Consider the following 12631-nt stretch of genomic DNA (forward strand, 5'->3'; position numbering starts at 1 on the left):
TCACAGCTGGGTCTCGTCGCGCGTTTCGGGGTTGCAGGGGCCCAGCTTGTTGCTGCAGCTGCTCTTGCGGCTGTGGCCATCGTTGGCCACGTGGGCCAGTGGGTCGGAGCGGATCAGGTACCTGCGGAGCAGAGCCCGGTTACGCCACTGGCATCTCTCCCCCACCTCAGTCCCCCCCATGGCAAGAGGGAGCTGGACAAACCCTAAAATGGGATAAAAATTATTGTGATTATTTCTCCCGGCGCTGCGCAGCAGCAAAAGCCACGGGAAAAACTCCGGGCTGCCTGTCGGAGCAGGGATGAGCGAAGCTGATGCCGGGGCGGGGGGTTTGGGCACCACTCAGGAACACGGGGAGGGGGATCGGCCTCAAAAGGCGGCAAAAACCACAGCTCATTAGGAGAAATCATGGACAGTAACACGCCGGGGGCAGCCCACGGCGATGGGGCAGGGCTGGGGGCACCCGGAGCGCTCCTGCCCAGGGCAGGGGGAAGCTCAGCCGAGCGGCTCCATGTCCCGGGGGCCATGGGTGGGTGGGGGGGCAGCACCTACACAATGTCGTTGAGCTCCAGCCGTGTGTCCGGAGGGGGATTGATCAGGACGTAGGACAAGGTGTTCTGGTGGTCATTCATCTCATCTGCGAGAGGGGGGGAAGGGGCTGGTGAGGGACATCCCAACGGACACCCCAGTGACCCTCACTCCCGCAGCCCCACTGCAGTGTCCCCCAGCACCCAAGTGAATCCCTTTATGGGAGGAGGCCACAGGCAATGGTGTTGCCACTGGGAGAGCACTGACAGCACCACCGCCACCTCCCTCCGTGCCTCCCCAGCTGCTCGCCCACCGTGCCACAGCCCATGGGACTGGCAGACATTAACTCTTCAAAGTCCCCACGCCCCTCCTCCCCAAAAAAGTAAGCTGTCTTACCTTGGTTTAATGCAAAAAAGGGAACAGGTTAGTCTTGTCATGTTAGGTACAGCACGACGACTCCAACCACGGGCTCAGGGCAGCCAAACCCGCCCCGGGCCGCTTGAACGCTCTGCCCACCTCTCCCCGTCTTCAATGACTTAATTTAGCATCATCCAGCAACAGGATTTAGCTCCTTTCTCCTGCCCGAGGGAAACCACATCCGCGGAGTTTCCGAGCCGTTGACGCCATTCGGAGACGGCTCTAAACTACGGCGACCTCCCGGGAGAGGGGGCTCGGGGCCACCGAGAGCTGCACCCACGGGTGCCACGCCGGGCGACCTGGCAGCCTCGAGGCCAGGGGGGGCCCTTTGCTTTCCGAAATAGTTGAGAACAAGATCATGGGTGGAATGAATGGGAGTGCGAGGCTGCGGGCGGCCGGGGAGGGGGTGGAAGCGGCGACAAGTAACACCATCACAGACTGAGCGAGCGGCTGCGGATGGACAGGATGGAGGGGACGGACAGACGGACGGCGGGGCAGCGGGACGAGCGCGGCGGGACACCAGCTCGCTGCAAGGCTTCTCACTGGGACACCTCCCCGGGCTCTCGGAAAGCAGCACCAGTGCACAGCGGCTGTTTGCCAATGTGGGACAAACGGAGCGCGGTTTGGCGGGGAGCGGGATGGGGGAGTGGGAACGAGGGAGTGGGACAGGGAAGCGGCTGCTGGAACAGGCTTTAACTCAGGGCTTCTCCCTGCAGCCTGTCCTGACCCAGCTGCCCCCGGGCCATGGCCATGAGCCAGAGGCTGCCCTGGCACACAGCAGGACACGGGCTGAGTCTCCTGCCATAGCAGTGCCCACGGGCGCACGATTGCCCTGGGCACGAGGTGGATGGTCAAGCCAGCCCATGGACAAGGAGTACCCTTGCTCTTCGGCCTGGGGAGGAGGGTGAAACCTCTGAATTGGGGCTTTTCTCCAGCTGTGAGATGAGCCACAGCAGCTCAAGCCACTGCAGCCACCTGGCTTGGCACCCTGGCAGGGTTAGCGAACAGGACCCCTGGGCAGCACAGAGGTGCTGGTGAGGGGACACAGCCCCTTGGCTTGTTGCTCAGACACCTCCCTGGCACCTCTGAGGCCGCAGAAGGTGCCGCAGCCAGTGGAAGACTGGGACCACCCGTGGGCAGATGCTGTGCGGGTCCCCCCCCCATGCTGGGGTGCCCAGCCCCAGGCACGGCTGGTGCCTCGAGCTGCCGGAGCGTTCGGGCCATCCCAGTGCTCAGCCTTACAGCGAGGCGGGGACAGGGTGGCGATGCTGGGGCGCGGGTGGCACACAGACTTGTGGACACGAGGTTTGCCATGACGGGGGAGGCGGGGAAGGACCCTGGCTCGCAGCAGGTTTCCCTGCTCCATGGAAGCACCTTTTCCTGACCCCCCATGCAGCCGAGCTGGGTGCTGCCGAACCCACCAAGTATATTGCCACTCCATCCCCAGTGGCACGGCCACAGGGCTCAGCCCAGCACCACCCTCCACGAATTTTTTTTTTTTTTTTTGGGGGGGAAGCCAGTGCTGAGCTCCAGCGCCAGCCCCCACGCAGCCCCTGGCAGCGATGCCACCACGTCAGCTGTTCATCCATGGGGTCTCCTGGCTTAGCGGGTGGCCAGGGCGCGTTCCCGGTGCCGGGCGCATCCCTGGTGCTGGGCCCATCCGCGGCAGGACACGGGCTCTCGCTCAGCCCCAGCTCTTCTGCAGGAGGGAGAGATACCAGTGAGGTCTGAGCTCTGCCCAGCACCCGCCAACCAGCTGGCAATATACTCTGCCGGTGTGGGGCTTCCATGAGCCCCAGCTGGGGCTGCTTCTCTGATGGAGGACACACTTGGTAGGAAAATGCCAACTTTTCACCTTAAGTGTGGGCTAGTGAAGCCTAAAACACAGCTAGGGTGGGCTATCACTGATCTCTAGGCTGCTGCAGTAAAAAGGGGCTTTTCCAGCGCACTTTACATCCCTGCATAAAGGTGTAAATGGTGCAAGAACCCTGAAACCCCCCCCGAGGATGCCAACGTGGTGCCCTGGGGCTGCGGGCAGCACTTGGGGTGGTGGCTGCTGCCCCATGCCCAGCCTGGCACTGTCCCGCTGAGCAAACAGGGTCTGCTGATGCCAGAGAGGTGCCCGCTGACACAAAGCAGGGATTGGGAAGGGCTTTCCGAGCACCGCCCGGGCTCTGAGCTACGGTGACCCACCTGCGGTGGGGGGCGAAGGGGCCGGGGCTGGAGCTCCAGCATTGCCCAGCAGCACCCACAGCCCTGCTGCGCTCGGCCTCCCGTGAAGCCCCCTCCTCCAATTGCCACTGGCTTTACACACCAAAATCAAAGCAAAGGAGGGAGGTTTGGGGTTTCTTTTAACAGCAGGGCTGTGATTTCCCTGCAAGAATTCAGCTGGAAAAGGGTCCCTCAGGTGTTTCTCTCCATGGCTCTGCGTTTGCACCACCGTCGCAGGACGGTCTTTTGGTTTCCAACGCCACCCAACAAATGAGTGCTCGAGAGGCTCGGGTATCTAAGGTGAAAACTGGCAAGGGTGCGGGTCGGGCTGAGCTGGCATGATCTTGTTGTACGCTGCACGCCGTGAGTCACGCGGGACTCCCAGGGAGAGGGAATTACCTTGCAAATATCCCAGGTTTACCCGATTCATCACATCACTGGCTGTTAAATTTGCTACATCCTCTACAGAACATACAGGGAAAGGCACAGACATAAACAGAGAGAGAGAGAGAGGTCAGCAAGCCAGGATTCAGCAAATATCAGAGACGAGCTCCTGCACTGCAGCAATAAAATGAGCAAAAGCAAAAGGAAAGGGGGAGAAGGCAGAGCGATGTGTTCTTCCAAAACACCATGGGGGTCCAGACACTGACGGTGACACACAGTGACAACACGCTGTCCCGGGCACCGCCGGCCGCGGACGTGCTGCAGGGGCCAGGGAGCTGCTGGTCCCCCCAGTCCCAGCCAGGCATTGCCCTCCCGCCCCGGTGGGTCCCGCACCCCCCCGCTGCCTCTTCACTTGCCAAACCTCCGGCGGTTTTCTCCAGCCAAAATGTGCCAGCTCAGCCAGGAGAAGGACGCAGATTGATACCAACTCTGCCCACGGTGCCCTCAGCATCCCGGCAGGCTGGCAGTAGAGCAGCCCCTTGGGACCCCCGGCCGGGGCCGCGCAGGCAGGGAAACCACCTCTGCCTCAACCTCTGCCCCTGTCGAGGCTTTGCCGGGACATCACCCGGCAGCTCTTGCTTTGGGTGCATCCCGTTTCCCCGCTTCCCGTGCCTGGCAGCTGTGTAAAACAGCTGGTTTTAAGGCAGCGAATGCCACCAGCCGCACTCCGGACTCCACAACACAGCTACGGGGAGCTGGAACCCCCCAGGAGAACCAGCAAAAATTTTTAGGACTAGGAATGTGGAAAAGAAGAGAGGAGGATTCTGCACCGCAGCAAGCCCTTGCCCTGCGTGCCCTGTGCCCCCTCCATCCCTGGGGAGACCGGCCGGTGGCTGCAGCCGGCTCGTTGGCCCTCCAGCTCCAAGGCCCTGAAGGGCTGCGAGGGAAAAGCCAAGATGGGAGAGATGCAATTCCCCCCCCCACTCCCACTGTCTCCCAAAATCAGCTCCCGTCCCAGCCGGGGCACGGTGTCAGCCTGTGTGTGGGCAGGGGCCGGTGTGGGATGGACGGACGGACGGACGCTCTTTGAGGATGGAGCAAACAGGCAGCAGCACAGGATGGCTTAAAAGAAAGAAAGAAAAAAAAAAAAAAAAACCAAAAAAAAAACCCCAAAACAGCAAACAAACCAAGGAAGCTGTGAGCTACAGACAGCATCGTACCCAAGGGCTGGGAATTGTCCGGGGAGGACACAGATGCCAGCACCGACGGGCGCGGAAGAAGCTTCACGAGAAACACGGCTGCACGGAGGGACCCTGAGCGCTGCGGGCACCCCGGGCTCATCCCGGCCAGAGATGCCAGTTCCACACGCAATGAAGCAAACACTCAGCCCTGCAGCTACCGAAGTGTTTTCCAGGGAAGAGTTTTACGAAGGATTAAAGCCTGTCACAAAAGGGGTCTGTGCCAGCTGACGGGGCTTTACCTCTCCCTGCCATGCTACGGGGGGGCTCTCGGGCAGAAGGGCTTCGCTGGAGTCAGTGTGTCCTGACCCACCGCTTCTGCATGGCCAGAAAGCGGGGGGCAAGTGGGGCATCGCACCCAGGGCTGCATGGTGGCACTCAGTCCCGCCGCGGGCAGACGGGCGAGAGGTACTCTGCCTCTGCCAACTCCTGTCCGGACCCATCCCAGAGCCCCGAAATGGGGATGGCTGCCTGGAGCTGGGCGGGGGGGTGCAGGCAAGGGGGCTCTGTGCCGCGGGCCCCCAGCCTTGGACGCGCTCGTCTGCAGAAGCACAAGCAAGCCGGGGCACCAGGCGCTGCTCGGGGCCAGGCCTGGCAGCGCCTGCGGGGTTAGGCTTGGCACGGCGTTAGGCTTGGCACAGGGTTAGGCTCGGCACGGGGTTAGGCTTGGCATGGGTTAGGCTCGGCAGGGGGTTACCTGGGGAGCCCGCGAGCGAGATGCACCACCGCAGAGAAGCGCAACCGAACGGCACTTACCGTACCCGGTGGTGGGCAAGCCCAGGTGCTTCATACGGTTTTTGACGAGCTCGGAAAGCTCCTGCCTCTCGGAGCGGCGGTACAGGCTGAGGCGCTGCTGGCTGATCCACTCGGCCGTCTTGCCCGAGTGCTTGTTGCCCTTCCGGCTCAGCCGGCGTGCCCACTGCATGCTCTTGCGCCGCAGCAGCGGGTGCTCGGACTGGTCGCTGGAGCAGGAGTTCCTGTGGTGGCCGGTCTTGATGCCCCAGTGCTCCTTGACATCCTTCGTGTCCTCGCAGTCCTCCACGTTGATTGAGATCTGTGACTGGAAGCCCAGCAGGTCACGGGGGGCGAGGGAGGGGGATGCCTGTCCTGTCTCTGACGGGTGGGATCTCTCCCACGGGATGGGATCCTTCCTCCGATCCCCATGCGCTCTCCCAAAACATCATCTCCACCCTGCTAAAGCCACTGGACCAGCAGATTTGGGACAAGCCCTGTTGGGTAGAGTCTAACGGTGCCTGACATCTGCTCTGACACCGCCGTCCCCGGGCTGCCCCAGGCCCCGCGTGCCCCCGTCCCCCTCTCTCATCTCACCGCGTCTCCAGTACGGCAATCCCACTGGGGAGTGGGAATTCATCAACAAAGTGGTTTAAAGCATCTCTAAGAAAGAGGTGGATGGCATTTAATTAAATGGCAACTTTCAGCTCCCTGCAGCTCCTTCCTACAAAGCTGAAAACTTTAGAATGGAGCCCGGCTCCCCCCACTCCATATCCCAGTTTGTGACACTCAGGGCACCGCGGGCACCACGGGCTTTTGCCCTCCCCGGCTGCAGAAGCTCAGCCACCATCGCCCTTCCATGGGGACTGGCAGTGTTGGCACCAGGGTGACAGCCGGCACACGGTGGCTCACAGCGGCTGGAGGAGCCGCTGGCACAAGCCAGCCCAGGGGGAGCTGGGGGGTGCTGGAGGCAGCGCTGGCAGCCAGGGTAATGCCCAATCCCAGCAAGCGCCGGGCAGCTGGATGCGAGCGGCACTCACCTGCGCTCTGATGTCGTGAGGCTGCAGCGGGGGAAAAGGAAGGAAAAATCAAGCGTCAGCCCAGCGAACGGGCAGCCCTGCTGTGCCACGTCCCCCACCTCCCCGGGGACCCGGTGTCACGCGGCACTGCGGAGCTGTGCCCAGGAAATGCCCCCGCCTGCCAGGCCGCTGCCCAGAGACATGGGCGTTGACACCCTGGGAACCAGGACACGGGCACCGGAACGCAAAGCGGAGGCAGAGCTTCCCCTCCCCACCGCTGCTGCAACCAGCTCCGAGGGGCCTCCCGGACCCGTCAGCCCCACAGACCATGTCTCTGCCAGGTAGATGCCCGGCTGCGACCACCAGCAGCCCCTACCTCGGAGGTTGCGAACATGTGTGACTCCGTCCTGTAAATCCCGATGGGAATCTCCGCGCTGGAGGAGCAGAGCTTCTGGAAGAGGCGGCCGTACGTCCGGATCCACAGGTCATCTTCAGTGATCTTCATCTGAGCAACAGAGGATGAACATCAACCACCCTGCACCATGCAGAGCCCGCGGAGGAGCTGAGCACCTCGGGGCTGCTCCTGAGCTTCACCCAGCTCAGCCACGTTGATCCCACAAGCTGGAGGGACTTCACAAAAAGACCAGGGGCAATTTCTGACCCCGGTCTTCAGAAGGGAGACTTTGGTCCTTGGTAGCTCTTGGGCTCTTGGTAGTGCTGAGGCTCCCCGCGCACAATGCAGAGGAGCGATGATCTGGCACGTTCTACCCCACATTGCCTCCCCATCCCAATTCCCCAGAAGTGGAGAATCCTTTACCCCATGAGCTGGGTGACAAGATCCCACCAGTTCCATGATGACTTGACCCAATGGTTTCAACCCAGAGGGACTTGGCACCTACCGCGCAGAGGTAGCCGGAGCCCGGCGTGGTGTCGAGACCCAGCAGCAACCGCGTGATGGTGATCATGTAGTCCTTCACGAACGACTGCGGGGAGACATTTGGGCAGGAATTCAGAGAAAAGGTTTGCCCCGTTATTCACTGGGAGATGCAAAGGGGCGGCCGCAGCTGAGGGGGGCTTCGCCCAGAGCCCGTCGGGCTCTCACCTGGTAGAGCAGTGTGTCCAGCATGCTGATGCTGAAGACCCTCCCGGCCGCGAAGGGCAGCCGGAACATGAAGGCCAGATTGGAGCCGTTCTCTCGCTCTTTCTGGAAGAGGAAGGGGAGATGTGAGCTCCTGCGGGCAAACACCGTTGGCAGGGGCTTGTTCACGTCCTTCCAGGGCACTTAGAAAAGCAAAACCACGCAGTCTCCCCCACACGCCGGCTGCACAGGAACTAGGTGACTCATGAAAATGGGACGACACCAGGGTAGCGTTCCTGGTGGGTGTGCTGGGAGGGAACCAGGGCAGCATCCTTACACCAGGTGAAAGAGGGTTTCTTCTCCATGGAAATGTGTGAGACATGGTTGGGTTTTTTTGACATGGGCTGGATGGGGCCCGTTCGCATGCCCCAGTGTATGGTTCAGGGGCACTTTCCCCCTGGTCAGAAGATCTGGCTCAGCACAGGGAGGTAGATCTGTCTCAGAGGGAGGTAGCCAGTCCAAAGATTGCCGATCCACACATCCGTTTGCTGCAGGCGATCTCAGGTCGATGCACACTAACTATGGGAGCTGCAGCACGCAGAAGAGCACAGGACCTTCAGGAGCCCAAATGCAGCCACTCTCAGCATTGACCTCCCAAGCCCCACGTGCAGGGGAAGACCTTCTCTTACCTTTTCTAGCTTGGAAAGGGCTAAGGAGTAACTGTCCTTTGCTCTGAACTGCATGAACCTCATGTTGGAGGGGTGGGTCAGCTCTGTGATAATGCTGAGGCTGGGGAAGAGCCTGCAACAGAAAGAGACCTGTTGTCCTGCAGCTCACTCAGAAGTGAAGGCACTCCCTGCATTTAAGGTCTGAGGAAGACCAAAACCATCCTTGTGCCTGTCTGAGGTCAGAAGCAGCCTATTCGATGGGCTTGCTCTAGGAAACAGCAATCACATATGTGTCCCACTGCCCACAGCCACCACCACAGCCACTGGCATCCCTCCTGGTCTTGTCTCCAGCAGAGGTAAGTGGCCATGATGGAGCCGAGGCAGCGGCCACTCTCACCTGAACATGGTCTGGACATTGACAATCGTCTTTGCATCTGCCATGTAGTCCTCCTCGGCGCTCATCGTGCTCTCCTTGTCCACAACCACCAGGTTGTCCGCATAGATGATGCCGCACTGCAGCAAGCTGTCCAGGCTGGGCAGTTCCCAAAGAGAAGAGCGCAGGGTCAGCCCTTGGAAACGACACAGGGAAGCAGCACGCTGCGACGTGCAGCGCTACAGCAAGCCCAGGCTGCTCCCAACCACCGGCTCTTCACTTGCTCCCGTCTACCAGGGGGGTTCGACAACTCGAGAAGCCAAGGGTGGGCTCAGTTCTACGGTACCAACCCTGGGGCTTCTCATGGGATGACCCAAAAGTCTGGGCTGGGGCAAACGCAACACAATTAGGCATCACTGTACAGCCACACGCGGAAACACCTACTTGTCAATCGTGCCCTCCATGTAGTAAACCATGGGGAAACAACAGATGGCTTCCAGAAAGTGGTGCTCGGGCCTGGAGGAAGAGCAACAGAGAGCGAGGGGGTTCACAAAGTCCGTGGGGCAAAGACAGACACAAAACCCACACAGGAGTCCCCAGGGCCAACAACAGCTGAGGTACCCAACAGTGGCACTGACATTCCTTGTAGGAGGCCTACAAGAAAGCTGGAGAGGGACTTTTGGCAAGGGCATGTAGTGACAGGACAAGGGGCAATGGCTTTAAACTGAAAGAGGGCAGATTTTGATTAGATCTAAGAAGAAATTCTTCCCTCTGAGGGTGGTGAGGCACTGGAACAGGTTGCCCAGAGAAGTTGCGGCTGTCTCATCCCTGGCAGTGTTCAAGGCCAGGTTGGATGAGGCTTTGAGCAACCTGGTGTAGTGGAGGGTGTCCCTGCCCATGGCGGGGGGGTTGGAACAAGATGATCTTGAAGGTCCCTTCCAACCCAAACCATTCCATGATTTCCCCCCCACTCCCATCCCCACAGCACGAGATGCCCATGAAAACACAGGGGAGGGCTCGGCGCGATGGGAAACACCCGCAGAAAAGTACTTGCTTGTTGTCCAGCAGCAACACAATTGGGTTCAACTCTTTGCGGGACCGATAGTAGGCACGAAGGGGCACAATGAAGTTGTACAGCCCGTTCCCGGCCGTCTCCGCCGAAACGATAATCAGTTTGTTCTTAAACCCGTAGGCTTTGGCGTCTTCAAAGCTGTTGTGCTTGCAGCCCTGCGCGGTGGAAGGCAGCGCAGGGGCTCAGCGCGGCGATCGGTCGCCCACCCCCATCCCGCAGCCCCCGGGCAGCCCCCGGTGTCCCCGCCGTACCTTGTCCAGCCTCAGGCAGCAGAACGGGGCTTTCTCGGGTAAAAGGTGGCACAGAGTCGGGGAGCTGCCAATGTAGGGGGAGTTGGGTGGGTAGCCCTTCACGTACCTGCGGCGGAGAGAAAATCCAGCAGCGTGAGGACCCGGGCAGAGCCTTCCACAGACACAACGCTCGGGCGCTGCGAGGCAGAGGCAGGGCTCGAGCACATCCCTGGCAGATGCTTTGCAAAACTCTCCCACAGCAGTTGGAAATTTCACAGAACTGACATATTTAGGAATCGATTTTGCTACGCAAAAAGGGTCAGGAGACTGCAAACACGCAGTGTGCCCAGCGCGGGTGGAGAAGGCAGCAGGACCACTGAGCACAGCTGAAGGGAGACGGGGCAGTGAGCTCCAGGAGCGGGAGGTGATGCTGAGCCATATAAAGCAGCAAAAAACCTCATGGTCCAGTTTTAGAGTTTGTTTTGGTGAATAGATATTTAAAAAAAATGACCATTTGTGTTTTTGATGGAATCAGAAGCCAAAATTGTCATTTAAGAGCAGCTACAAGTGGGCGTAAATTAAAAGCCAATTTGTGAGTTTGCAGACACCCGGTGAGCTCCTCACGTCGCAAACAGGTAACAGTGAAGCGAGTGCTTATCTGGCGTCATAAACCAACAGCTTTAAAGCTGCAGTAAACATCTATTCTGCACTTTTTATTTATGTGCAATGGAGAAGAGGTTCCTCTCCACGTGGGTGAGTGAAGAGAGGCGAGAGGACCGACCAGACAACCCTGCCAGTCCCAAAGTGCTGTCTGGGGACACCAACTTCGCTGATACCCAGAGGAGACTTCTCCAAAGCAGCCCACGAGGCTTATGGCCAAGCAGTGGTTGCCCGTGTTACAGATGCCAGTGTGCTCAGAAAAAGCTAGGAGGGGCCCAGGCTGGGCATCTCCTGGGCACCACCGCTCGCCCATCCTTTACGAGGCTCCCCGTCTCTCTGAGACGAGGGACGGCTCGACCGAAGGCGGGTGACTCACTCCGCAACCGCTGACCCCTCCTCATCCGACTGCGTCATCTCGTCTTCCGACTGGTCGCTGAGCAGGTCGCAGGGCAGCAGGGACGAGGTGTCAGCCAGCTCGAGGACGGGCGCGATGCTGGGCCGGCGGTTGCCCGAGCCGTTCTCGGCTGGCAGCGACAGCTTGCTGCTGTTCGCGGGGCGGCACTCCGTGTTCTGCAGGTCCATGGCCACTGTACCTGGACACGGCGGGAGGGAAGCACAGCAAACACGCTATAAGGAGGTGCAGAGAGCTGTGTCGGAAAAGCGTCATGGAAAGGAATCATGCCCAGGTGGTCCAGCACGGGGACGAGGTGGAGCAGGCAGGACGGGGCATCGTGCCTGTTGAACACAACCCGTACGAAGCTAACCCGTTCGTGGGCATGGGGAGCGCTGACACAGCCCTCACCAGTGATCTCCACCTGGGCAGCACTGCGTGGAGCATCTTCCCAGGGCACGGCTCGGGCTGCTCCCATGGAGGGGGGTGTGGGCTGCCGGCCCCAGCAGCATCACCGTGCCCCTGCCGTGGCCACCTCCTGAGGGTCTCATCTGAGCCTCGGCCAAACAGTCAGTTTTAGACTTTGAGGACAGCACGGAGCTTCCCAGCAAGCCAAGGCCGGGCGCTGGGCTCACCGAGCACCACTGCCCTGCACCCGCGCCGTTCCTCTCCCTCTCGTTACTCTTGGCCAACGGTCCCTCTGCGAACCGGCCGCGTAACGAGAACACTGACAAATGCTGTTGAGCAAAGCGCTCTGCGGCTTGCTGGGGGATAATCTATGCAAATTGCAGCTCGTGAGTACAAACGCATAAATTATTTGCCTGAAACACAATCTGCTGGCGTAGCGCAGCCTCCCCAGGCGGCCCCAGAACTCGCCTTCCCCAGACACACGCTGGAAGTAATGACTCATGGTGGTTTTTACTGGTGGAAATGCACCGCTCGCTGCGGAGCGAACTCCGCTCCTCGTCGGGCTGTGAATCACAAACGTGATTTAGGATGCGGCCAACGGAGCTTATTCTTCCAGCCAGGGCTTGGGGGATTTATGCAAATACTGATAATGATAACGGATGTCACGAGCTTTAATAACGACACTTGAGGTTGCCGAGGGCAGGCAGGGTGCGAGGAGCAGTGTGGATTTTACTGGTGAGCCCACTGGGACAAGGGATGGGAAGGGATTTTCGGTGGCCCCCAGGGACAGCCATGTGGGGAACTGCCAAGGAGTTTGCAAAAGCAAATTAAAACCAAACCTGGGGATGGAGCCAGGCTGGTGTGTGCAGGATCCCACTCTGCCCTCCTGGGCAGTCCGGCTGTCCCCTGCCCCACCAGGCCCCCCGGCTCACCCATGCTGGCGATGATGCTGTGCACGGGCAGGCGGGACGGGCCATCGTAGGTGCCTCTTCCTGCAAAGCCCTTCTTCTTCTGCTTCTCCTCCTGCTTGAAGATGAAGGCAGAGTTCTCCTCCTTGGTGATGTTGATGTAGAAGCAGGTGTCGGACGCCGTCATGATGTGCCGCGGGCCAGGGTTCAGCAGGATGCTCTTGTTCTCCTCCCTCCGGATGCCGATCAGGCAGACGCCGTACCTGTGCCAGGAGCACAACGTGGGCATTCGCAGCCCCTTTGGGGCTTTGTCCCTG

The 12631-nt window shown here is 60.1% G+C and overlaps 1 protein-coding gene across 4 annotated transcripts in view; it reads right to left on the bottom strand.

Moving 5' to 3' along the window:
• The window catches only part of KCNT1 (potassium sodium-activated channel subfamily T member 1), a 77684-nt gene continuing 65053 nt past the window's right edge, over positions 1-12631 (bottom strand). The window contains exons 18-32 of one of the 4 annotated variants that reach the window (XM_086625079.1): positions 12339-12577; positions 10984-11200; positions 9969-10074; positions 9700-9872; positions 9090-9161; positions 8670-8804; positions 8294-8405; positions 7629-7730; positions 7426-7509; positions 6903-7031; positions 6548-6568; positions 5532-5835; positions 3553-3615; positions 550-634; positions 1-121 (exon numbers count right to left, since the gene is read on the bottom strand). In XM_086625079.1, the coding sequence (XP_086481205.1) occupies positions 1-121; positions 550-634; positions 3553-3615; positions 5532-5835; positions 6548-6568; positions 6903-7031; positions 7426-7509; positions 7629-7730; positions 8294-8405; positions 8670-8804; positions 9090-9161; positions 9700-9872; positions 9969-10074; positions 10984-11200; positions 12339-12577 (1963 nt within the window). The remainder of the gene's footprint in view (positions 122-549; positions 635-3552; positions 3616-5531; positions 5836-6547; positions 6569-6902; positions 7032-7425; positions 7510-7628; positions 7731-8293; positions 8406-8669; positions 8805-9089; positions 9162-9699; positions 9873-9968; positions 10075-10983; positions 11201-12338; positions 12578-12631) is intronic. The other 3 variants (XM_086625080.1, XM_086625081.1, XM_086625082.1) reach the window with 3 other exon arrangements.

Source organism: Tauraco erythrolophus, chromosome 22 (genome assembly GCF_009769465.1).
Source record: "Tauraco erythrolophus isolate bTauEry1 chromosome 22, bTauEry1.pri, whole genome shotgun sequence".
Lineage (NCBI taxonomy): Eukaryota > Metazoa > Chordata > Aves > Musophagiformes > Musophagidae > Tauraco > Tauraco erythrolophus.